This window comes from Malus sylvestris, chromosome 1 (genome assembly GCF_916048215.2).
Source record: "Malus sylvestris chromosome 1, drMalSylv7.2, whole genome shotgun sequence".
Lineage (NCBI taxonomy): Eukaryota > Viridiplantae > Streptophyta > Magnoliopsida > Rosales > Rosaceae > Malus > Malus sylvestris.
The window spans coordinates 27,581,364-27,603,873 of NC_062260.1; the positions used below are offsets into that span (position 1 = coordinate 27,581,364).

The 22,510-nt window shown below is 38.3% G+C and overlaps 4 protein-coding genes across 6 annotated transcripts; 2 read left to right on the forward strand and 2 right to left on the reverse strand.

Annotated features, from left to right (window-relative positions):
• Positions 1-576: 576 nt before the first annotated feature.
• Positions 577-1,672, forward strand: LOC126616297 (uncharacterized). Its single transcript, XM_050284341.1, has one exon. It carries the CDS (start codon positions 775-777, stop codon positions 1,558-1,560), a length of 786 nt encoding a protein of 261 aa, XP_050140298.1. The 5' UTR covers positions 577-774; the 3' UTR covers positions 1,561-1,672.
• A 497-nt stretch (positions 1,673-2,169) lies between these two features.
• LOC126616286 (SKP1-like protein 21) lies at positions 2,170-7,180 on the reverse strand. Of its 2 annotated transcripts, none has more exons than XM_050284320.1 (10): positions 7,021-7,180; positions 5,610-5,874; positions 4,900-5,121; positions 4,477-4,668; positions 4,293-4,403; positions 4,017-4,095; positions 3,473-3,570; positions 3,167-3,345; positions 2,818-2,951; positions 2,170-2,714 (listed from the first exon to the last, which is right to left on the reverse strand). In XM_050284320.1, exons 2-10 carry the CDS (start codon positions 5,643-5,645, stop codon positions 2,698-2,700), a joined length of 1,068 nt encoding a protein of 355 aa, XP_050140277.1. In that variant the 5' UTR covers positions 5,646-5,874; positions 7,021-7,180; the 3' UTR covers positions 2,170-2,697. The 2 variants fall into 2 exon arrangements, with proteins under 2 accessions (XP_050140277.1, XP_050140287.1); XM_050284330.1 differs by lacking the exon at positions 7,021-7,180 and adding an exon at positions 6,148-7,004.
• Positions 7,181-8,754: 1,574 nt separating this feature from the next.
• Positions 8,755-11,309, forward strand: LOC126616315 (short-chain dehydrogenase TIC 32, chloroplastic-like). 2 transcript variants are annotated; one of them, XM_050284357.1, is made up of 8 exons: positions 8,755-8,950; positions 9,576-9,807; positions 9,930-10,009; positions 10,102-10,255; positions 10,387-10,465; positions 10,648-10,750; positions 10,843-10,889; positions 11,017-11,309. In XM_050284357.1, exons 1-8 carry the CDS (start codon positions 8,845-8,847, stop codon positions 11,173-11,175), a joined length of 960 nt encoding a protein of 319 aa, XP_050140314.1. In that variant the 5' UTR covers positions 8,755-8,844; the 3' UTR covers positions 11,176-11,309. The 2 variants fall into 2 exon arrangements, with proteins under 2 accessions (XP_050140314.1, XP_050140323.1); XM_050284366.1 differs by having other exon boundaries at positions 8,757-8,950; positions 10,648-10,732.
• A 282-nt stretch (positions 11,310-11,591) lies between these two features.
• LOC126616303 (mitogen-activated protein kinase kinase kinase YODA-like) lies at positions 11,592-17,952 on the reverse strand. Its single transcript, XM_050284353.1, has 12 exons — positions 17,663-17,952; positions 16,274-16,970; positions 15,409-16,140; positions 15,065-15,152; positions 14,906-14,968; positions 14,532-14,692; positions 14,348-14,423; positions 14,134-14,193; positions 13,935-14,042; positions 13,543-13,782; positions 13,025-13,116; positions 11,592-12,883 (listed from the first exon to the last, which is right to left on the reverse strand). The coding sequence occupies exons 2-12, from the start codon at positions 16,837-16,839 to the stop codon at positions 12,364-12,366; spliced, it is 2,706 nt and encodes a 901-aa protein (XP_050140310.1). The 5' UTR covers positions 16,840-16,970; positions 17,663-17,952; the 3' UTR covers positions 11,592-12,363.
• Between the last annotated feature and the right edge of the window lie 4,558 nt (positions 17,953-22,510).

Here is a 22,510-nt window from a genome sequence, read left to right on the forward strand (position 1 = left end):
TCGACTGAATTTCCTCTATTTTCGGGCTAGCACATGGGCTACAGGTGACCAATTTCCATGGGCCAAGCCACTTGGCCCGGAAGATTGCGCCTCCACGGCCCCTCTTCCTGCACACCTATTAATCTTGGTTTTTGGTTTTCAGCTTAACGAGAAATCATATTAGTCACCACCAAGTAATCACAATGTCACGTGTTAATCTAACTATACATGATCTTGTGTTATTGAACCGAGACGTTACAGTAGTCGTGTATCCGGTCCAACAATATCCTTCTGGTACTAATGTATATTACAACAAATTTTGTTTTTATGATTAACAGTGCTGGCATGCTCAAGATTTTCTTTTTCATTACGTTGAAAATCGATTTTACTATATAGACGTTTATAACCTCCTCCTCCATTCCATGTAATTATAATCTTTACCATAACATTGCCATTCATAAATCAAATTATTTCGTGGATTGGATTTCACTTGACTGTCTACGGCTGAGCCACTTTGACTTGGACAAAAGTATTTAAGATATAAAATCATGTCCACTCCCTCTCCTGTCACCAAAACCTGTTTCCTGAAATCCCTATTAGACTGCCACCTGTCCGCCCTCCCCACCTTATGCTTTACCCTATCTTCTTCCTTTTCTCCCCATCTCTTCCTCTTTAACGCTCTGTCTAATCTTCTCCACTCTCTCACAACTCTCTCTCTCATCAACTCTGCTTTCTCTGCAACCAAACCCTAACCCTAACCCTACTCGGTTTAATCAACAGAAACACAGAAAAAAAATGTCAGGTGGGGTTGGTCCAACCTGCAGTGACATCAGCCTCCCCAAAGAACAAGAGCATGAATTCAAAGAACACAACGACGAAACCTCCTCAAAACTCAGCTCCCACCAAAAGTCCCCAACTTCACACTCCACCGCCACCGCCTCTCCGCGCAAAGCCGGTGGCGGTCTGTTCTCCTTCCGGCAGCTCAACGCCCTCGCCGTCGTCGTCGTCCTCTCCGCCAGCGGCATGGTAAGCCCCCAAGACTTCGCCTTCGTCGTCTTCTCCGTGATCTACATGCACTTCATCTCCAAAGTTGCTTTCCCCATCCTCGGTTCCTCCAGAGACCCCACGGTTTTCAACCCCCAAAACAAAGTCCTCCGCCTCTACGTCCTAACCGGCGCTATCATCGGCCTCCTGCTCCCCATTGCCTACATTTTGGAGGGAATTTTCGAAGGCGATAAACAAGGCATCAGCGCCGCTTCCCCGCACGTTTTTCTCCTTGCCAGTCAGGTGTTCATGGAAGGAATGGCTTTTGCCGACCGGTTTTCGACTCCCATACGTGTTTTCGTGCCGGTTTTCTACAATTCCAGGCGGATTTTCACCATTGTGGAGTGGCTGAAGAGCGAGTTTTCTAAGGAGCATGAGGAGTACGGTGGATCTGCAAAAAGATTGTATGTGGGGAGAGGGCTTGCTATTGCTAATATGGCGTTTTGGTGCTTCAATTTATTTGGGTTCTTGCTGCCTGTCTATCTTCCTAGGGCTTTCAAGAAGTACTACTCCGCCCATAAACTGAAAGATTATTGATCTTCAGTGTACTAATTTCTTCTTCTTTGTTTTCCTTTTCGTTTCTTAATGTCCAAAAGAAAAATAAATGAATAAAAGATCTGCATATAATGTGAATTTGATTAGAGAAGAATCTGAATTTAATGAATACTACTTGTCTCTTTCTTTTTAAAAATGGGGAACATCTATGACTTCGACACGGCAGTCCACCCATTTAGGGTCAGAAGACGACATTTCAGACTTCTCCTAATCATTATCTTGTGGTTCATCAGCGTCAGAAATCGAACTTACAACGTGCTGTTTGGAATATTCTTTTAATCACTATCGTGAAATTCACTAACATCAGAAATCGAACTCAGAACATTTTGGAATACAGGCCTGAAATTTGTTCTAACCACTTGAAAAGGGCATTGGTGCGTAAATGTTTTTTATAACGTCACCAAAAGAAGAAAAACCATGCATCAATTTCTAAGGTCTCCTGTTCACAACCTTATATATGAGAAACTGATTTCACGAAGTCGTTTCATGAAACGAGTGCATGCAAGTTTTTCACAATCATTGAATCCGCTCCGTGAACCTAAGATGATATATGGCTTTCCAACATATTCAAAACGACCATATTGTACAAGGTTTTTGAAATAACCTTTATTTTTCATTTCAATTTCATTACATCAACTGAAAGCACTTGCAACTTCTTGCAAGACTCTCCAAAAGCCAAATGGGGCCTGTATATGAAATGAAAAAGAAAAGGTACATCTGCAAAATTCGGCATCGTTTCAAGAAAGTCCAGGAGGCGGCCGCCATCGATGGCGGCTCAAGGAAAAAAACAGAGCAAAGTCTGCTCCTCATGAATAACCACAAAAGAGAACATAAACCAATGAGGAAAACTATGCTCCCTAATGTAGCCTCTGAGTTCCTCATTCTTTTTTTTTTTTTTGACATCTGTTCGCTTCCTTTCTTCGAAATGGTAGATGCCCACAGAACGAAAAATGCATTTGGTGATGGAAAAATCAAACAAATATACTCACATGCCGGCAACACCAAAAACACTGCTCTCTCTCTTCTAAGCTTGTGCAGCAGCGAACCCCATCGGTAGCATCTGTTCCAATCACTCAAGCTGCTGGACATTCTGATTAAATAGCGCTCTCTAGTAGATCATTATCTCCTGTCCAAACCTGCAAATCACCCGGTAACTTTGTCAGTCTAACCAATTTGCACTCAATCTAGTCTCCCACTCACTCAATCACTCTTGATATCAGAGGATGTATTGGGACATACTTGTACATCCACGTGCAGAGCCATTGCCGTTTATATTTATTGGTGCAAGTCTCCTCTCTTGACCTAAAGATAAAATTTCCTGCATCCTTTCTGGCCAATCCGAATTTAATCTTCGTGCAAAATCCTCCACTTCCCTACATAAAGCATACAATATAAAGGAATATAAGACAAACAGTCTTGCAATAATCATAAAAATCTGTAGATTCGACTGAGTAACCGTGGAAGGGGATATTTAACAGGGGCAGAGAATAATTTCCGTGTATGTTGAGACAATGGTTATCATAATTCATATAGACAGTTAAATATTAGCATTGTGATCATTCTTTTTAATATGCTCTACAAATATTACCTGTCAAGCTCTTCCTTCATGGCAGGATCTAAATCATCATCCAAATCACCATCATCAAAGTCAAGCTTTGGTGAAAAGGTAACAGATGTAGAATCTTGCAACTTTGAAGAACTGGGAGACAACAACTCAACATTGATTGTGTCACCATCGTGGGAAGCAGAAGAAAGTGTATCCAAGTCCTAGAAATGTAGACAAAGACAGAGAATTCACAAACAAGTTCTAACACATGCAGGAAAAATTCACTAGCATACTAATACACGAACATACACAAGTGTGTGCTGTGGTGAGCGAGAGAGAAGAACCAACCTTATTATGTCCATTTACATTGGTTGAAGAATCTTTTGGATGATCTTTTCTTCTTCGATTCTTCTTTTTATTCTTATTGGTCTTAATCCCCTTTGCTTCTGCATAGTGTATCAGATTCTAGTAGGTTGAGAGTAGATAACGATTAACAACATAGGTCTATCAAATACAACTTTCATTTGACAAGAGATAGTAGTACAGAGAGTAAAAAATCTTGAATACTTCATTAAGTATCCATGATACTGAATCTACTGACAGAAGTACCTATTAAAAACTATGTAACTGAATCCACTGATTGAAGTACCTATCAAAAACTATGTAAACCCAAAAAAAATTCTGCTCCTTGTCCATGGAGCAAAAGTAGGGATGCCGATAACGTTCAACAGAGTGGTCCTTTGGAAGCAAAATCAATTAAAAAAAAATTATCTATTAAGAATTTGAGAGCCAACCATACTACAACTTCAAACAGCAAAAGTTAGAAAAAAAATCAATGTGTGAGAACAAAGGCAGAAAACCAGGATAAAGAGAAATAATTTCTGAATCATACGTCTATTTCCACCATTTATAAATGTCAAGAGATCGTCAACTGAACGCTCATCGACACGCTCCTCCTCAGCCTCAACATTCTGAAACAAATAAATAACTTTCTATTAATGCGATCATATATGCACAGGCTTTAATGCTTCAAGCCTCCAACTGCATCATTACATGTGTGTACTTTGCACAGAACTCAAGTAATAAACATTGTGACATATAAATTTACCACATGTATTGCATTAAACATATGGTAAAGGCTTCAAACTCTTCAAGTAAAAGTAAGCACCTTCAGTTTCTCTCTCTCTTTTAATTCTTTCCTCTTTCTAGCATATAACCGATTGAGAAGCCGGATACGTGGATCATCAGTTATGTTTCTCAGAGGTTCCAACTTCTCCTCCTGGATTGAACCATTTATACATGAAAACCATGGATGGAAGAAAAAAAGCCAATAACTTTCGATAGTAACAAACCTCTGTGAGGTCATCAGGTAAATGAAATGTCTCACGTATCTCCTCGGGTGTTTTTCCTTCAATAATTCGAGCAAGTGCTCGGCTGGTGAGATCAACCAAAGGCTTCAATTGGAGGCTGTCAGCAGCAGATGTCAACTCGCATAACTTTTTTGTATCCATTCGAATAAATTTCTCATCAAAAGTTTTGCGCTCCTACACATGATAACAATACTATCAAACACATAAATTACTTCTGACTTCACCATATACATGATGAAGATGGATAAAAGACTATCAAAACCACCCCTTTTTGGGCCACATAAGGGGTAACAATACTTTCTCCAAGTTTTTTACATAAGCTTCTCACTGTTGATTGCCAATTGGAAATTAACATCATGTATGAACAGAAAAACAAACTACAAGTGGTAGAATCATATATCAGACCTTATTAGAGCGACCGGGTACTTGATGAAACCGACAGTAGTCAAGTATTAAGCCCAAAATGGCAGGATTAACTCGTTGAGGAAGTGATATAGCATAGTTTTTGGAAGATCCCATTCCTGTTTGCAATATTTCCCGGCATATCATCGGACAGAACATGGCAACCTCTTCTTCTACTTGTTGGATTGAGCCGTCGGCAGTTTGAAGCCAGATGTAAGATTTCATCTATTTGCACAAACATAAGGAAAATTTAGGAGGGATTCAAAAGAGAAACACAACTAGTACTCCTATATCAATCTTAGCTTGAACTACAACATATACAACCCACAGAACCAATAACCCTAGGTGCAGCAGTCCTAGTCACTAGCTTATATTTCATTTCTACACTGCTGAACCCTTCAATAATTAAAATACAAATTTCCTAACATGAAATACCACTTGAAGACAAAACTTATTCCGACCATTATGCACAAGCCCTGGCTACCAAAGAAACTACAATTCTCCATAGATTCCACCAAGAGTTCATCCAGAAACAAACTAATTCTTTTACTATGAATCTATACTATACCTATACATTTCCCATCATACTCAAGTGACAAAGGATCCTTAAATATACATGTGCTGCTGAAATCATAAACTGTGAAAACAAAATGTAAATAATCTAACCTATCTAAATTACGATTTGTAATTCATCACACAATGAAGTAGCATACCTCAGGTTTGACAACCGCCATGACACCTTCTGACATTTGACAGTGACACCACAACTAACTTTCAGAAGAGGTGAACCAGAAACCACCTTTTACCTCCACTAAAACAAGGAGTTACAGGGAAAATGGACCTTTTCCTTATTCAAAAGCTTGACTTGATTAACTAAGCACAAAATAGTTGTCAGTGCTTCCCAAAATGATACGATCTTGAATCCCAACAAAATGTGTATTAGCATTCTTATTTGGAGAGCTTTATCAAATATTTTTCCTGTATTCAAGGTAAAACACAATAAGATATGGGGAACAAACAAGAGATGATAGGCCTCAAATTTCAAGACAACCGTTCTCATTAAATATTTATTCTAATTCAACTATAACAGTTAACAGCGGTAACTGTAATATAACAAGAAAATGAGGAAGTATATTTATGGAGGATTTCACTGAAGCTTCTCAATATCTTTGTGCGCACAAATGGGAAAGAAAAATGAGAAAAGATTACAATGCATGAGTGATATTGACGAGCAGATAGACTGGTTGTTACCTAAGGGAGCAGATCGGCTTGGCCACGACAGTATGTTCCAATTGTATTGGTTTTCACTTGTTCTTATTCTTTATACCCTTAAATTCTCATACAACATACAAATTATGAATAGCCCATCTAGAACCATCTAGGAGGTTGGGAAAGTTGAGAAAAACTAAGTTTCACACTAGCAGCACAAAGCTCAATACTCCACACCAGACGAACATATTAAAGATTCAATGATAGATACAATACAAAATAGCACGTAATATGCATAAACCAGCAGTCAGAACTCAATGTAGCATTCGAGTCTGCCAAAAGAAACAACGGGGCAATATGTGCAAAGGACACAACTTGGAAGCCCATCTATTGAGTTCTTCAATCTCCATGACCCCAAATGAAATAAGGACGAAAAGAGAAAAGTGTAATGCAACCAATTAGTTGAGTAATTAAGCAAAAAAAAAATTGAAAAGGTTAAAAAAACAGTTGGGTTAGCTGGCCAATAAGATGTGATATTACAAACCATGTCAAACGGTTGCTAGGAAACCGAAAAGCCGAATTCCGGGACATTCAAACGACATTTCAGATTATAGACCATGCCAAATGGTTTTCAGAATCCAACCCAGTTTTCATTTCCCATCAAGTAAAAATCTTTAACTTCCATTGTTGATAATTCCACCTCACAACTAACAAAATCCTTATCAACAGTACTAATTCTATATAAATTAAATTTAGGGTTTATTCACATGAAAAAAAAATCAAACCACAATCCCATCAAAAAACAATCAATCGATTTCACAATCCTGAATTGGGGAAAACACAATTAGCAAAAGTTGCATGCATAAATCAATACCATATGAAAATTTTCAATTGGAGAAAGGGCGGTGAGCGTACCTCAACTACGAGCTGAAATGCATGGAAAATTTGGAGATGTGGGAAATTTGGGGGTGGGGAGCTAGGGTTTCTGGAAGGCTTTCTGCTCTGTTCTTTCTGTGTGTTCCTGTATCATTTCTCTTCTAGCTATCACGATTTGGAGTCCGTCTGTGGGCGGTTGTGTCCGGCACGTGACTCTATCGAAGGGGAGGCGCCCTCGCACGTGCTGATAGTTAGGGTTTCGGACTTTTGGGTGGAGGAGGGGATTGGCCCGGTTGGCGTTTGAGCGGGTCGGGTTGTGAGATGTCCAGTACGACGTGGGTTGGGCGAGGTTTTGGTGAAATGGGCCACGACAAGCAGCAAATATGGGCCACTCAACGGCCCACAATGATGTTTCTCCTTGTGCCCACTCAATTTTTGCGGATGTTTTTTTGTTGAATTATGTAAAGTCTTGCACCGAAAATTTGACAGAATTAAATACAATTTATGTTAAATAATTTTACTATTATTTTTTTTTGAAATATTTTGTGAAAAAACATTATACATGTCTTGTTATGTAGATCTTAAAATGTAAGTTGTGGAAAAGTACATCTCTTTAAAATTTGACATGGTATCAGTGTTGGCCGATAACTGATCTAGATTTATTCTGAGCAGAAAAACCTGGAGTTTGGAATCGAAAATAGACTCGTCCAATCTTCAGTTTGGTTTGTTGGTCTAAATTTTTTACAAGAACTAGAACGAACCAAACCGAATAAATCTTATTAGTTTGGTTTTCAATTTTAAAGATGATTTGGTACGAATTGAACCATGTCCAGCATACTAAAAATGTCACGGTGTCAAACAATATCAACAAGCTATGTCAATAAATAACAACCATGTATAACGCATTGAAGTTTGCTTGAAAAAGATTAAACTCAAACTACAAGATAAACCCAAATAAACAAATCATCAACAATAAAATTCATTTCGATCTTATCACTTTGGTGTAATCAATGTGCTTAAATGCATGTTGAAGAAACGGTACATATCCAATAACACTATTATTTACCAAATTGGTGAATAAGGTGGTGATGATATCTTTGGTATTTTTTTTTTTAAGAAACGATATTATCTACTAAAAATGTGAGGGAGCGGGCTTAGTCTCATAATGTGCGCAATAATGTGATTCAATTTTGTCTATGATGAGAATCGAACCTAAAACATCTTTGATAATTACATTAACCTTTCCAAACTTTGTGATCATCCAAAATTAAGGACATAACAGGCTAAAGAGGCTCCACCGAGGCACAGCGCACGCAACCACCACCAAAGCAAAGAAAAGAACGAAAAAGATTAAACTCAAATTACAAGATAAACCCAAATAAACAAATCATCAACAACAAAATTCATTTTGATCTTATCACTTTAGTGTAATCAATGTGCTTAAATGCATGTTGAAGAAACGGTACATACCCAATAACACTATTATTTACCAAATTGGTGAATAAGGAGGTGATGCTACCTTTGGTATTTTTTTTTTTTAATAAACGATATTATCTACTAAAGAGGTATGAGAGCGGACTTAGCTTCACAATGGGCTAGCAATGAATAGTTCAAATTCGTCTTTGACGAGAATCGAACCTAATACCTCTGACTTACAAGGAAAGAAGAAATATCTTTGATAATTAAATTGACCTTTTCAAACTTTGTGATCATCCAAAATTAAGGAGGGGGACATAACAGGCTAAAGAGGCTCCACCGAGGCACCCCGCAAGCAACCACCACCAAAGCAAAGAAAAGAACTTAACCAAAACTGTCAATAAAAAGTCACACATTCTCATCTCTTTGCGGGCAGAGACAGAGAGGATGTGGTTCTTTAGAGGAAAAGGGCCATCAGGGTTCTCGTCATCTTCGACAGCAGAAGAAGTTACTCAAGGGGTTGATGCCACAGGTCTCACCGCCATTGTTACAGGTGAGGGAATTTCCATTTTCTTCTACGTTTTTGGTAATACGTAGATTTTTCTTAACTGCTATTTTGCCTTTGCGTCGAAGGTTGAATTTGATTGGATAACTTAATAGAATTCTGCATGGTGGTTAATTTAATATGTAGTTTTGTATTGTGGGGTCCATTTCTTGCTCCATGTTATTCGACTGTTATCAACAATCTCATCTTTTGCACCAAAATTTGAACTTTTCAATCAATTTGCTTTGGTTTTTGAACACTGGGATTAACCTGCAGTTTTCATTAAATAATCCAATATTATAGTATGATTACTGGGTTTGTTTTGACACCAAGCCTTGGCGAAACGAAAATGTTGCTCTTTTATAACTGAAATGTCATGGGTTGGAGTCGTGAAAATAGCATATTCGCAAAGCAATAATAAGAAGCAATAATAAGACTACGTATATAGATGTTCCGCCAAGTTCCGGATCCTCGTAAAGTGAAAAGTCTTGTTGGTTTGGGTTCCCCTTTATTGGGTTTGTTTTGCCTTTAGGATATATACATGTGTATATATGCTAAAGGATGCACAGCTGTTAAAAGTTATTCCGCGTTCTTATGGTAAAATTTTCTTTGGCTCTGCATATTTTTGTTGCAGGAGCATCGAGTGGCATTGGCACCGAAACTGCACGCGTTCTTGCACTGCGCGGTGCCCATGTGGTTATGGCAGTGAGGAATGTGGCTGCCGGTAAAGATGTAAGAGAAGCAATAGTGAAGCAAATTCCCACTGCCAAAGTTGATGCCATGGAATTGGATCTCACTTCCTTATCATCCGTGAGAAAATTCGCATCGGATTTCAATTCCTCCGGCCTTCCTCTCAACATCCTAATGTAAGAAAACGGATAGAAAATTGCAGAAGTTGTTCTTTCACATTGTCTCATCATGTCCAATAGAACTCCTGTGTGTCTCTTGAGCAAGCTTAGTTGGTAACTGTACTTGTTTTATCATTAAGTAACAATGCAGGAGTTATGGCAACCCCTTTCTTGCTTTCTAAGGACAAAATCGAACTCCAGTTCGCGACAAACCACGTAGGTATGTTGCATTTGTTAGACCGTAAATCTGACTGCGAATGTATTGTGAGTTTTAAGCTGTCCTAATTCGCTGAACGTTTTGTGATTTTGCAGGTCATTTTCTTTTGACAAACCTTTTGTTGGGTAATATGAAGAAAACAGCACGCAAAAGCAGCAAGCAAGGGAGAATTGTAAATGTGTCCTCAGAAGCTCACCGCTATCCATATCCTGAAGGAATTCGTTTTGATAAGATTAACGACCAAGCAGGGTAACATTGAGACAATCCTTGTCTTTCGAGATTGTATATTTGTGCGCTGCGTTTCCCTTTTTCTTCGCAGCATACGCTGAATGGAGAGTTCAATATAAGTTTAATCTGAGTTTGTGACTGCCTATCTGCAGGTACAGAAGCTATCTTGCATATGGCCAATCAAAGCTTGCTAACATTTTGCATGCTAACGAGCTTGCAAGACGTTTAAAGGTGTATCATCTTCTCCCAGGACCTGAGTAAAATGAATTCGACAATAGTTCAATGATATCGGAGTTGATGAATGGCCTCTTGAAATCGCATTGCAAACTTTCAAGCAATTTTCATACGATTAATATCATACTTCTTTCTCTAATCCATGAACGCTGTTATTTGTGATTGTTTCTTCAACACAGGAAGAAGGGGCAGATATAACAGCAAACTCACTTCACCCTGGTGTAATTGCTACCAATCTTTTCCGTTATAACAGCGCTATTAACGGTAATCCCTTCACTAAATGTGAGTTTAAAGCTGATGTTCGGATACATTTCACGCTGTAGAAGGCAAGTATGTGCTTAGTTTCAGATGTTTGGTCTTCTGGTTTGGTGCAGGGCTTGTTAACGGGATTGGTAGAGCTTTGCTTAAAAATGTTCAGCAGGTAAGTTACCTCTGGTTGAACTTGCAGGGCAAATAAATGACAGTGAAACTAAATCGAAGTGTGATGAATCTCAAAAACTCTCCTTCAAATGTAGAATCCCGTTGTTTATAAACTTTGTCGATTGCAGGGAGCAGCAACGACGTGCTACCTGGCACTGCATCCGCAAGTCAAGGGGGTGACCGGCGAATATTTTGCCGATAGTAACCTATCCAAGACAACGCAGCATGGGCAGGACGTCGAGATGGGAAAGAAGCTATGGGATTTCACCATGAATTTGACTAAATGAGAGAGAGAGAGAGAGAGAGAGAGCCCCTTTGAGGCTGAAAAGTTTACAAAGTGAATGATAGTCTCCAATAATGTTGTAAATCAAAAGTTGAAGAGTATTGCTTGAAGGTGAATAAACTCCCTTTCTGCTTGAAACCTTGTGGTTTTGATTCGAGAATGCTTTTTGTTTGATATATTTGTATCAAGTTCAGAAATTTCATATTGAAAACAAAAATCCCGTCGTTCAGGAAGAATTGCTCAGATACCGGTAAGTGAGGCTTTTTTAGGTCGTGTTATAAATCCACTGGCTCAACCTATTGATGGTCGGGGTGAAATTTCATCTGCTGAATCTCGATTAATTAAGTCTCCCGCTCCCGGAAGGACGGATGACAAATTCAAGACATTCGTTACGAAAAGACCCGAAAAATTGAAGAGGGATAAGAGAGAACCGAGCAGTTAGATTTCTTCATTTCAGTTGAGTGATGATGTACAGTGCATACATGATGACGATACAACAAAACAGGTAGTACAAGACAGAATTATACAATGTTACACATGAGCCCACAATAAATCAGTGCAGAAAACAGAACGTGCAGGCTTCAAAAATCTCCGGCTGACTATTCCGTTAACAAGTCCGGTCCCCGGCTAGTCGCCAATCTTCTGTACAGCAGTTTCAGACCCAAAAAATTGTTCCAAAGCTAAATAGTATTTGCCTCTTAGCCTTTCTTTTCTCTATATGAACATCTCAGAAAATATACAAATTCTTGCTGCCTTGAGTTTCTTCCTTACCAGGGGAACTGCAATGGATCGGACCATCAGAAGCCATCCTCGTCGACCAAAATCAAGCATATTTCATAGCTCCAATCAGTCATGCACTCAAACTTCCTACAAGTCTAAACCGCATCACGTTCTATGTACTACAAGAGTGTTATGTTGTCAGGATGTGAGCTCGATATGCATAATTCCGGAATCATTCCCGTCTCATGGCTTAGCTTACCGGATGTTATGAGCCTGAACACTAAGCCATGCAAAAAGAGTTGTCTGCTTCCAGCCACTAACTTTCCGGAGCTTCAACATTATTCCACGGTTCTTATTGTACAAAACATACTCTCCTTCGCAGTCCAACATGATGGATGGGTTGATCCAGTATATCCAAAATGGTCTGATTAACTTGTGAGCTTGAACTGATTGGTGGGTCCATCAAAATAAGTTAGACACCACTTGTGCGGTTCGGCAAAGGAGAGTTGGGGCTTAAATCCAGTTTCAGGTTCATTTTAACATGATCCTTAAGGAGCTGGCGAGACACCCGATCAGCTAAAACCGACTGTCCATCATACTGCTCCACTTTGGCAGGCCTTACAAACTGCTTTCCCAGAACATCATTTTCACAAGGCATCAGTTCTGGGAAGATATGAGCGCCTGGCTGCTTCCCTCGAAACATGTCAGGACATGAATCATGATAGGAGGAGGGCCCATTGACATAGAGACCATTCGAGGGTTTTGAAATGCCTCCAAAACCCTCTTGCAAGTTGATGGGCTGGTTCATGTGAATAAATGGAACGGCACCACTGCCACCTGTGAGAGGCGTGGATGAGCCCGAAGTAGTCCGTGGGCTAGATATAGGGGAAGGTGACATTCTTCCATTTAGGTGTGGTGGTGACCTTGAGTGCAATAGAGGGCTTCCAATGGGTGAGACAGGGCATGATATATTCCTTGGAATATGGATCTCACTGCAGTTTAGGCAAATAAAGATCAAACCAAAATCTTAATGTCAAAATGTTGTTGTACGCATCAACAAAGAGAAACATAAAGATAGATGGATATACAAATGTGTGTGTGTGTGAGCAAGAGAGAGAGAGAGAGAGATTGACCTGGTATGGTTATTAGTTTTTGAATGTCTAGATGAATGAATTGCAAGCCTATCTGAATCCAAGTTGGAGAAATTCCTCCCTTGCCCAATACCCTAACAATGATCAATAAAACACAACAGATAAAATAAGAGGCGAGAAGAGGACCCGTGCATGTAACAGCTGCTTCATCAAAGTCCAATCAAGGATATCATAAATGTGTTTATACTTGATGACACACAACACTAGGGAAGATTTTCAATCCATATATACAGACACTAAAACAGAGAGATTTCAACATCTGTATTGTCTTGTCTCTAGATATAGGGACTGGGTTGGGTTGTAATGTGAACTAATGGTACTGACAACCTTACTATTTCATTGTAACTGATTATCACGAGTTCTTTGCGCACATTGAGGAAATAACAGGTAACGAACCTGATAGCATGCACTATGCTCAAACATAAATAAAAAAATGATTACAAAACTACCAACACCATAAGACACCAATTTTACATCTGTGGTAAAAATGGAATTCATACCAGTGTTTTCACTCCATTTGTAATCCCAGAGGGTGGATCAGAAGGCTCAAGGCCCAACATAGATCTTTCCAAAGGCGCAGCATATTTCACATAAGGATGCTCCAAAAGCTGGGCAGCTGTAGGACGATGGAGTGGATTTCTCTGTAAGCATTGCCTTATGAAATCCTTTCCATCATCCAAGAGGCTATCTGGAATTGCTGGAAGTTCCTTGCTATTCCCAATCTTAAACATGGCAGCAACCTTTTAACCACAAAAAGGACAATATTACACAATGCAAAGAATACTTGAATTAGCCTATATGATCTCAATCTCAAATTCTTATAACCCCCTGCCCTACATCCAATAAATAAATAAATGTACACAAGCATTCGTTTGTAGACCTAAATTATTACCCCTTCATACTGGCTCCAAGGTGGTTTTGTTGTAGCCATTTCCAAAACAGTGCACCCAAGACTCCATATATCTACAGCAAGGTTGGCACCACTTGAGTTCTTTATAACCTGGGCAAGCAACCGAAATGAAGACTTAAGTAAAACCATCAAGAAGCATGCCATGGAGGAGAAAATATACGAAAACTAGAAGCAACCTAACCTCAGGTGCCATCCAGTAAGGGCTTCCCTTAAATGATAATGGACATGACTGCCCAGTGATCTGCAAAGCACACAAGATAAGTATGACTGTGCTTTACATGCATTTAGATTAGGAGAGAAGGGAAACAGAATTGTTTTTGCAATAGTTGGTTATGGTTTGCATTATCATGTCATATTCTTTAAATCATATCAAGATTAAGTATGCATGCGTTTACATGCTTAGCCATCCCAAAGTCTGCCAACTTGACACGTCCATTTGGGTCTACAAGTATATTTGCCCCTTTAATATCCCTGTACATGAAAGATGCTTAATGTTCAGTAAATACATCGTGATAGTATATTTAGACGGTTGAATTTATGCTTCAAAGTACTTGACAAAGAATAGCTAACGAATTTCACCTGTGGACAGTGTTTTTAGCATGTAAATACGCCAGCCCCGACAAGATTTGCTTAGTATAACTACGAATTGCTAGTTCGCCAAATTGCCCATAGTCTTGGAGAAGTTTATATATGGATCCACCAGATACATACTCCAAATATATATATAGCTTGTCATCAACCTGTAATAGGAATGAATATCAGCATAGATTATAGTGGTTGCTTGAATCTTCAAGTAAAAGTTACTTTTGACCCATAATATTGCACAACTACTCAATATGCAGAGATTAAGCTTCAGACTCATAACTAAGAAATGTGTTATCGACAAACATGACAAATGAAAATCGGTATTTAAATGCATACAATGAATAATCCAACATGGACAAAAGACTTACTGATTCAGACCCATAATATTGCACAATATTGGGGTGCCGTAAACGGCTCAATAAAGCAATTTCCTGTCAAAACGTCGCAACATAAAAGTCAAATAAATGAAGGAAAGCATATAACTTGTCCAAGGAAGGAACTTGAAAACTAAAACAACAGGATGATACCTGATTTAATTGCTTAGCGCTTTCCTTAGACTTTGCATCATCAGAAAATAATGTGACCTCCTTCATCGCACACATTTCACCACTTTCACTGAACAAGTCGGTAATGTAAAATCAGATAGGCATAAACTTCACATGCAAGCAACCTATGAGAGAAACTAATTTACAAGCTACATGTGAGATAAATGGATTTTTTTTTCCTACACTTGGCCAAACCATCAAGCAAGTTTGAAGGCAGGACTTTGAAGTTTTATAATGTAGAGTATTAACTGCTACGTACTTAGATATATGATTGCTTGGTTGAGAGAGAGAGAGAGAGAGAGAGAGAGACAGATTTGGGTATCTACCTATTAAAACCAACATAAACATGTCCAAAAGTCCCTCTACCCAGCAGCTTTCCCTTTTTCCAGCGTGAACCAGGGCTTGGTGGGTTCTCTGCCCTTCCTGGGCTTCGTGGCACAGAAGGAGATGTTGCTGCTGAATTTGAATGAGAAAAAGGGGAAGCATTCACAGGGGGAAGAGGCAAACGGTGACTTTGTTGTTTCCCATCATCAGCCCAGCTTGTCTGTGTCTCATTGGGAGTCCCTCCTGCTTTAGGATGGATAGGCGTAACAGCACCACTATGAATTCTTGAGCCTGGGCCTGGGCTTGTCATTCTGGGACTAGGTACCGGAGAATACTCAGGGCTACCCCTGCTTTGCTGCCAAAACAACTGTCCAGACATATCTCCTCCCATTGAATTATGTCCAGAATTGTGACCCGAACCTGGACTGGAGCAGTGGCCAGAGCCAAGTAGAGTGACATCTGGATAAGGCTTTGCAGCCCAGAAAGCAGAGTTCACCACTTGCTCAGTGCCAAATGCTCTCATTGGGCTTCTAGAAGGACTTGACATTGAGCTGTCAGGAGCACTGCAGACAGCTCCATTATAAGGAACTTGTAGGTTTGGCACATGGCTGCCTAGATGCCTACGCTTAGGCGATGTGGGGGAAACATGATTATTGAAAGAAATGTTAGCTGATTTTTTTGGCTCTCTTGAGTGTACTGGAGCAACATTGAATGACTGATCCTTGAGCATCACACTTCATAAAAAGTGCAGAAAATTGTCAGGGATGAGCAAGCTAAAGGAATTACAAGTAAATCATTGACATTCATGCATATAAAAAATCATGCATACTAGTACCATAATTGCACGTGCAATAAATGAAAGCTCACCTGCAAGGGCTGCCAGAAGCTGTTCTAGTGCCATTGTCATCAGTTGCCTGAGGGCTACGATGGCATGATGAGTCAGCTGGATCGTCACTATCAACAGAGCTCTCACTAAAGACTGAATCAGTGACCATGTCTCCATCTACATCTGTACGATTTGACCTACTGCCGATGCATGCAGGTCTCGGCAGAGGTAGAAACGATAATGGCTTAGAGCCTTTTTCCGATCTTGGTTTTGTTGATATACTAATTCCAGAATCTGTACGAGCAACATGAGCAACATGTAGACCAGGAAGCGGAAGTGGTTGAGCATTAGTCCTTTCAGCAAAACTTTGACATCTGGAAACATTTTTTGAGGGCGAAGGAGATATTGATTCTATAGGGGATTGACATCCTTTTTCCGAAATAGTATCATTGCAATTTCTTCGAGACCCTCCTGATCTACTATTCAATCTACTCTCTGAAGAAAAATTAAATTTCCGATGTAAAGAGTCAATAAAACTTTCCTTTCCTGCCTTCTTCTTTGCTTCTTTGGATGACGACTTCCCCCACCATGAAGGCATATTTCTCATAATAGGTTTACAGAATCCAAGGGAAAGTACTTCAAAGCTAGTTCATTCCAGCAGTATAACTTAATTGTATAACACCATTACATGGGGTTACCAATCAGTTACACGAGTTCAATTCAGCACATAATTAAAACCTGCAGGGATAAAGGCTGCATGTCAGTAACTCTATTTCAAGGATCTCTAAGTTAAGTTAATGGCACAAAAGATATGCTGCAAAACAACCAGAATTAAGTAAAGGACACTAGCACCTAAATCGTAAAGGTCTGAAATTTGGTAGACCATAGGAATATGCCTGTATCACATACTCGCGCCATACTCACAAAACCGCTTCAAACGACACTTAGTGAACTCAACACATGTGAATCATTAGATTTTACAGTGCAACATAATATCCATGAACTAAGTTAAATTAGCTCTCACCCACCTCTTTCCAATCCCCAAACTTTAACCTTTGTTTGGTTCCCGGGAAAACGCAGCAAAGAGCAAAATGAAACCCATAATTTTGAATCCAAACCTTGATAAATTGGGTCATGTAAAAGCAACACAAAGACTCTGACTTCAACATGCACAACGGACCTACTGCCTCAAATTTCAAAACCCAGAACCCAAAATAACGGCAACAACATTCAAATTTTCCCTTTCGCTTTCTTTCTCCAATTTTCTCGGGAACCAAACAAAAAGTTTCGATCCCAAATTGCTCACTACCACGAGCTCGCAACACAGATCTACTTGCAACTTAAACACTCACACAGAATCAACAAACAACTAAATAACTCAACAAATCAGTAATTTACTAAATTTACATAACAAACAAAACGATACTCACTGAAATTTTTCAGGAGCTGCAAAATCCGAGCTGAACCCGCTCGGAATCTGGCACGAATCTCGACGATAATTTGATGGAGTTCTTCTGATTGCACAGTGAAATGCTCGGAAAAAACAAAATCCCTAGAAATCAACGACGTAAAGAGGATTGGATTATGAGGATTTTGTGTGTTTTGTTGCAATTGAAAGGAAGAAGAGAATCGACGCTTCCAGGGGGAGAGAGAGAGAGAGAGTATATTTTTTTCTGAGCTTAAAAGACATTAATAAGTTGTCTAGAGCTGCTGATTTTTCATTTTTTATATTTATTTTGCTTTTAAAACCCACTGAGAATTCATCTATCTGTTTTATTATAATTCAATAACTGAACGATATTTTATTAGTTTTTTAGTCAGTAAGATTTTTGTTGAGTAATTTATAATATGAACGATTAATTATAATTTTAAATTTTGTAACCAGTCACAAACTATTTTTAAAAATAACTCCTTCTTATATGTTGAATAGCCAAGTTAATTTCTAGGGTAAATTACATAGTAGCCTCTCAGGTTTGAGGTCTATTACAACCTCATACAACATCTTTAAAATATTTCATTTTCATACCTCAAATACTATTTTATTTCAAAATAATAAAACCGTTACATTTTCCATCAATTGATCTGTTAAGCACTGACGTGGCTACCACATTTGTGCCACGTGGCTGCCAAATGTGTGCCACATGGTAAAAAAATAATTTTTTATTTTCTTTTTTTTAAAAACCTGAATTAAAAAAAAAAAAAAAAAAAAAAAAAACTTGAAAACGCAGAAACCCGCCCCACCCCTCTTCTTCCTCTATCTGTTTCTTCTTCTCCGCCCAACACAGAAAAACACCAACCACTCTTTCTTTTCTCCCTCTCTGCTCTCTGCTATCCTTTTTCACCTTTTCTTCAGCCTTCCTCCCCTCTCTCTCTTCTCGGTGCGGCATCGTTCCGTGGTTTGAGATTAACCCATTCAAAAATCAGAACTTTGACCGCATTCGTAAGCACCCCAAACCCACCAACCAAGCACTGAAAAAATTCAAAATTTGAATACATACCTCGTTGTCAGAGCCGACGAGCCCACTCAGCGATGCGTCGGGAGCACTGGGTCCGGGTTTTTTCGGGGGGAGAGGGGAGAGGTTTCGGATATGGGTTTGTTTGGGGGGGGAAGTTTTCTGGGTTTGGTTGCAGATTTTTTGGGGGTGGATGTTTCCAGGTTTGCTTGCGGCGCGCCGGGGGGGGGGGGGGGGGTATGTGGGTTTGTATGCAGAGAGTAGAAAGGGAGAAAAGAAAGAGTGGTTGGTGTTTTTCTGTGTTAGGCGGAGAAGAAGAAACAGATAGAGCGAAAATAGGGGTGGGGTGGGTTTCTGCGTTTTCAAGTTTTTTTTAGTTTTTTTTTTATTTTATTCAGGTTTTTTTTTTTTAAATAAAAAAAAAAATTTGCAACATGGCACACATTTGGCAACCACGTGGCACAAATGTGGCAGTCATGTCAGCACTTAACGGATTCATGGATGGAAAATGTAACGGATGTATTATTTTGAAATAAAATAGTACTTGAGGTATGGAAGTGAAATGTTTTAAAGATGTTGTATAAGGTTGTAATAGACCTCAAACCTGAGGGACTACTATATAATTTACCCTAATTTCTATATTATGTACTTTACCACATTCGTTTAATTTAATTTCTCCCACCATTTTTTTCCTTCTACTCCAACAAGATGAAAAATATATCAAGTAATGGATTGTGTTGACGAATAAGGCGTTTTTTTATCCTAGTGTATTTCATGTTCGAAATCTCTTTCTTTTTAATGTAAATTAGAGTAAAAATATCGAGAGTAAAACTAAATAATGAAAGATTATTTGGTGCCTTTCTTTCCTTACTATCATTTCTACACACGTCTTACAATTTTTTAATACATAATGTGTAATTTCAAGAACAACGACAAAACGAATGAGAGAAAGGCCTTTTGCATGCGCCTTAATTAATAATTCATTATTTTTACTTTAGATTAAGAAATTACAAGATGAGTGCAGAAATGTGAGTTTTTATTATTGGTGTTATTCTACGTTAAAAATGAAAATTAGGTTAGATTGCCTAATTATATGCTCATGTTAGCATGATTTATTTTACACCTACAATAATGATTAGCACCAAAATATTTTCTGTTTTTTTTTTAAACAAATGCAACATAATATCGGTAGATTTATTTTTATTCCTGCTATCATACCAAAAAATATATATGATGAGTGTCCACTAAAAGGCATTTTAATTGCTCAAAGAAATCATTTCGTATTTGTAATAATTGTATTAATAAAAAATTGTGTGGCAATCAAAATTTTTTCAGTGTGATGAATACCATCACGTTATACTATTAGTTTATTTCACTTATATTATAATATATGCATTTATTTAATAAATATTATATTATAAATCTATAAGTAGTGTAACAGATAAATTAATATTACTACGTCACGGTATGCGATTGTCACTGTAAAATCCAACCTTTTATGTTTTATCAAAATATTATGGAAAAGGTAAATTCATTCTAGGGACAACTTGATTGTATGTGCCTAAAAAACAAAGAACAGACAACTTGATTGATACCCAACTTTTAATTATAAAGTAGTGCCGTATCTTTCCCTTTTTTATTCATCATAAAAGCATACTTATGCCATCTCAATTCAAATTATATGATTACAACTCACAAGTAATAATATCGACGCTTTGTAGCTCAGTTGATTAAGAGTATGCATCATTATACTCGAGGTTTCGTATTCGAATTTCTCTCTCCGTAGTTAGTAGGATACAACTTACAAGTAATAAGATCAATTAGACTACAAGTGTCATGTAACTGAGTTGGTTAAGAGCTTAAGAGTGTTTGCCCCCTTACACTCGAGGTTCCGTGTTTGAATCTCATTTCCCGTAGTTTGATGTAGATTATCCTATCTTTTGTCAAAAAATAGAAAACCAATTATACTTAGTGAAATACATATTGTTTGATTTTTAGATGAGACGATAGTATCTTTATTAGAACGTTAAAAATATGAAAAATTAAAAGAGAGTATTTTGGATTTAAATCTGAAAGGTCTTCAAATTACAAAACTCGAACGCAAAAAATAAGGACAATTTTTTGCCAATCTAATTGTCACCATATCGACTATACGTGAGCTTAAAATACACAATGTTATCGGATTTTATTAAGCGGTAATTTTGTTTTGTATCTCTTTTTTATTTTGTTGGTATGTACTCATTGAAGACATTGTTTGGGTATGGCATAATGGCAGCAGAATGAAATGAGCTTGGGTTTGTAATCATATCATACCATCATTCTGTTGGAACCAAATATTAGCAGTTCTTAATATGTGCAATCAGAATAAAATGAATTGAACAATGCTATTGATTGGTAGGTTGAACGGCTAGGATCAATTGATCCTGAGGCTTCAGAGACACTGGTCCGAAAAAGGATCTGAATCCGTCCTCCACCATCCACGCCGTCAACGACTGGATGTTCGTGGTGGTCTCCTCGAGTTTCATGGGATTGGTTAGGGTACTTATACGTCTTGCATGCTTGCATGTGGCTCTCTTTCTCTCTCTCACTTCCCACACCATGAAGCTCTCTCCCCACTCCACCATCCCAGTAAATCCTCAAATCATGCACCAGTTTACAGAACATGCCACATACCCCACAACAACACCACCGCCACCAACAACAAATTCTCCGTGGCATTTTAATCCTCTGCATATGGATGATGGAATCAGTACCATCAATTCACGAAACGACGACAACAGCAGCACTGTTTACAAGAAACACAGAACAGGCTGAGGAAGAAGGAGGAGGAGAGAGAGAGTTTAATTTTGCAGCGACTGCTTCGTTGAAGAGATTGTGTGCCAAATATTCCCCCAAAAGCTTCAGCTGCCTCGCCGAAGACGGAGAGCATTGTGCGTTGGTGGATGGAGCCGACGATAGCTAAGTTTGTGAGGCCATGGATTTAATATTTCTCCATGCAAATAAGACGTTCTAGGTGAGTTTTTATTTAACATAGGGTTCGCTTTTAAAATATGTGGTTAGCATTTATTAGAAGAGTGATGTCACTCAAAGTATGCATTAATTACAAGAAAACATTTCTCTTCTTATCGGACACTTTATGTCATGATGACATTCACTATTTTCGAGTCGAGTCTCCATACGATATACAAACATTTCAAATTTCGCAAGCTTGAAATTGTGAATGTGAAAGTTTGATCCTAGGTGAATTGGTTCACGAGATATATGAGGGGAGGGGTCTCTTTGTTTGTTTTCGTAATGCGTGATAATTATTGGATGAATAGGTTGTTTTGTTTTTGTTTTCACAAAGCATTTTAGTCACATTTTGAGGAGGAGAGATCCGGTCGCATTTGTCACACTTTCGTAATCTATTCGCCAAAAACACGGTACGTGAATTAAGGAATTAATATAATATATATTGTGGAAAATAATACTAAATTAGTTTCTCAGAATTGATTATTATTGGAGGAAAATTGTGGACATCTATCTTATATTATAAATAGGCAAACAAACAAAAAAGAGAACTTTTGCTAGAAATCGAAGTGCAACACTTTTTATTTTCTTAACTGTATCAGATAATGAATGTAGAAAAGAGGAGAGAAGATTTGTGTTATCACTTTCTGCTTTTAATCTTATGTGTTGTAGTGGTATGATACAAGAATATCTCTATATATAGAGATTTTGATTTGACATCTCTTTAAATGTACGAAGAAAACTTACACACCAAAATAGTAAAAACTAAACTTCTACTATTTAATTCTACTATTTCGACTTCCATTCTTCAATTTT

What these genes read in the sequence shown, in the direction of transcription:
- LOC126616297 (XM_050284341.1), top strand. Translation starts at nt 775, where the DNA reads ATGTCAGGTGGGGTTGGTCCAACCTGCAGTGACATCAGCCTCCCCAAA.
- LOC126616286 (XM_050284320.1), bottom strand. Translation starts at nt 5,645, where the DNA reads ATGTCAGAAGGTGTCATGGCGGTTGTCAAACCTGAG. An exon ending in TATAAATGGTGGAAATAGAC is followed by an intron (nt 3,571 to 4,016) that starts GTATGATTCAGA and finishes TACACTATGCAG; the next exon opens with AAGCAAAGGGGATTAAGACC. An exon ending in ATGAAGGAAGAGCTTGACAG is followed by an intron (nt 2,952 to 3,166) that starts GTAATATTTGTA and finishes TGCTTTATGTAG; the next exon opens with GGAAGTGGAGGATTTTGCAC.
- LOC126616315 (XM_050284357.1), top strand. Translation starts at nt 8,845, where the DNA reads ATGTGGTTCTTTAGAGGAAAAGGGCCATCAGGGTTCTCGTCATCTTCG. An exon ending in GTTCGCGACAAACCACGTAG is followed by an intron (nt 10,010 to 10,101) that starts GTATGTTGCATT and finishes GTGATTTTGCAG; the next exon opens with GTCATTTTCTTTTGACAAAC. An exon ending in CGGTAATCCCTTCACTAAAT is followed by an intron (nt 10,751 to 10,842) that starts GTGAGTTTAAAG and finishes GGTTTGGTGCAG; the next exon opens with GGCTTGTTAACGGGATTGGT.
- LOC126616303 (XM_050284353.1), bottom strand. Translation starts at nt 16,839, where the DNA reads ATGAGAAATATGCCTTCATGGTGGGGGAAGTCGTCATCCAAAGAAGCA. An exon ending in GCTTCTGGCAGCCCTTGCAG is followed by an intron (nt 16,141 to 16,273) that starts GTGAGCTTTCAT and finishes CTTTTTATGAAG; the next exon opens with TGTGATGCTCAAGGATCAGT. An exon ending in ACTTTGGGATGGCTAAGCAT is followed by an intron (nt 14,194 to 14,347) that starts GTAAACGCATGC and finishes TGTGCTTTGCAG; the next exon opens with ATCACTGGGCAGTCATGTCC.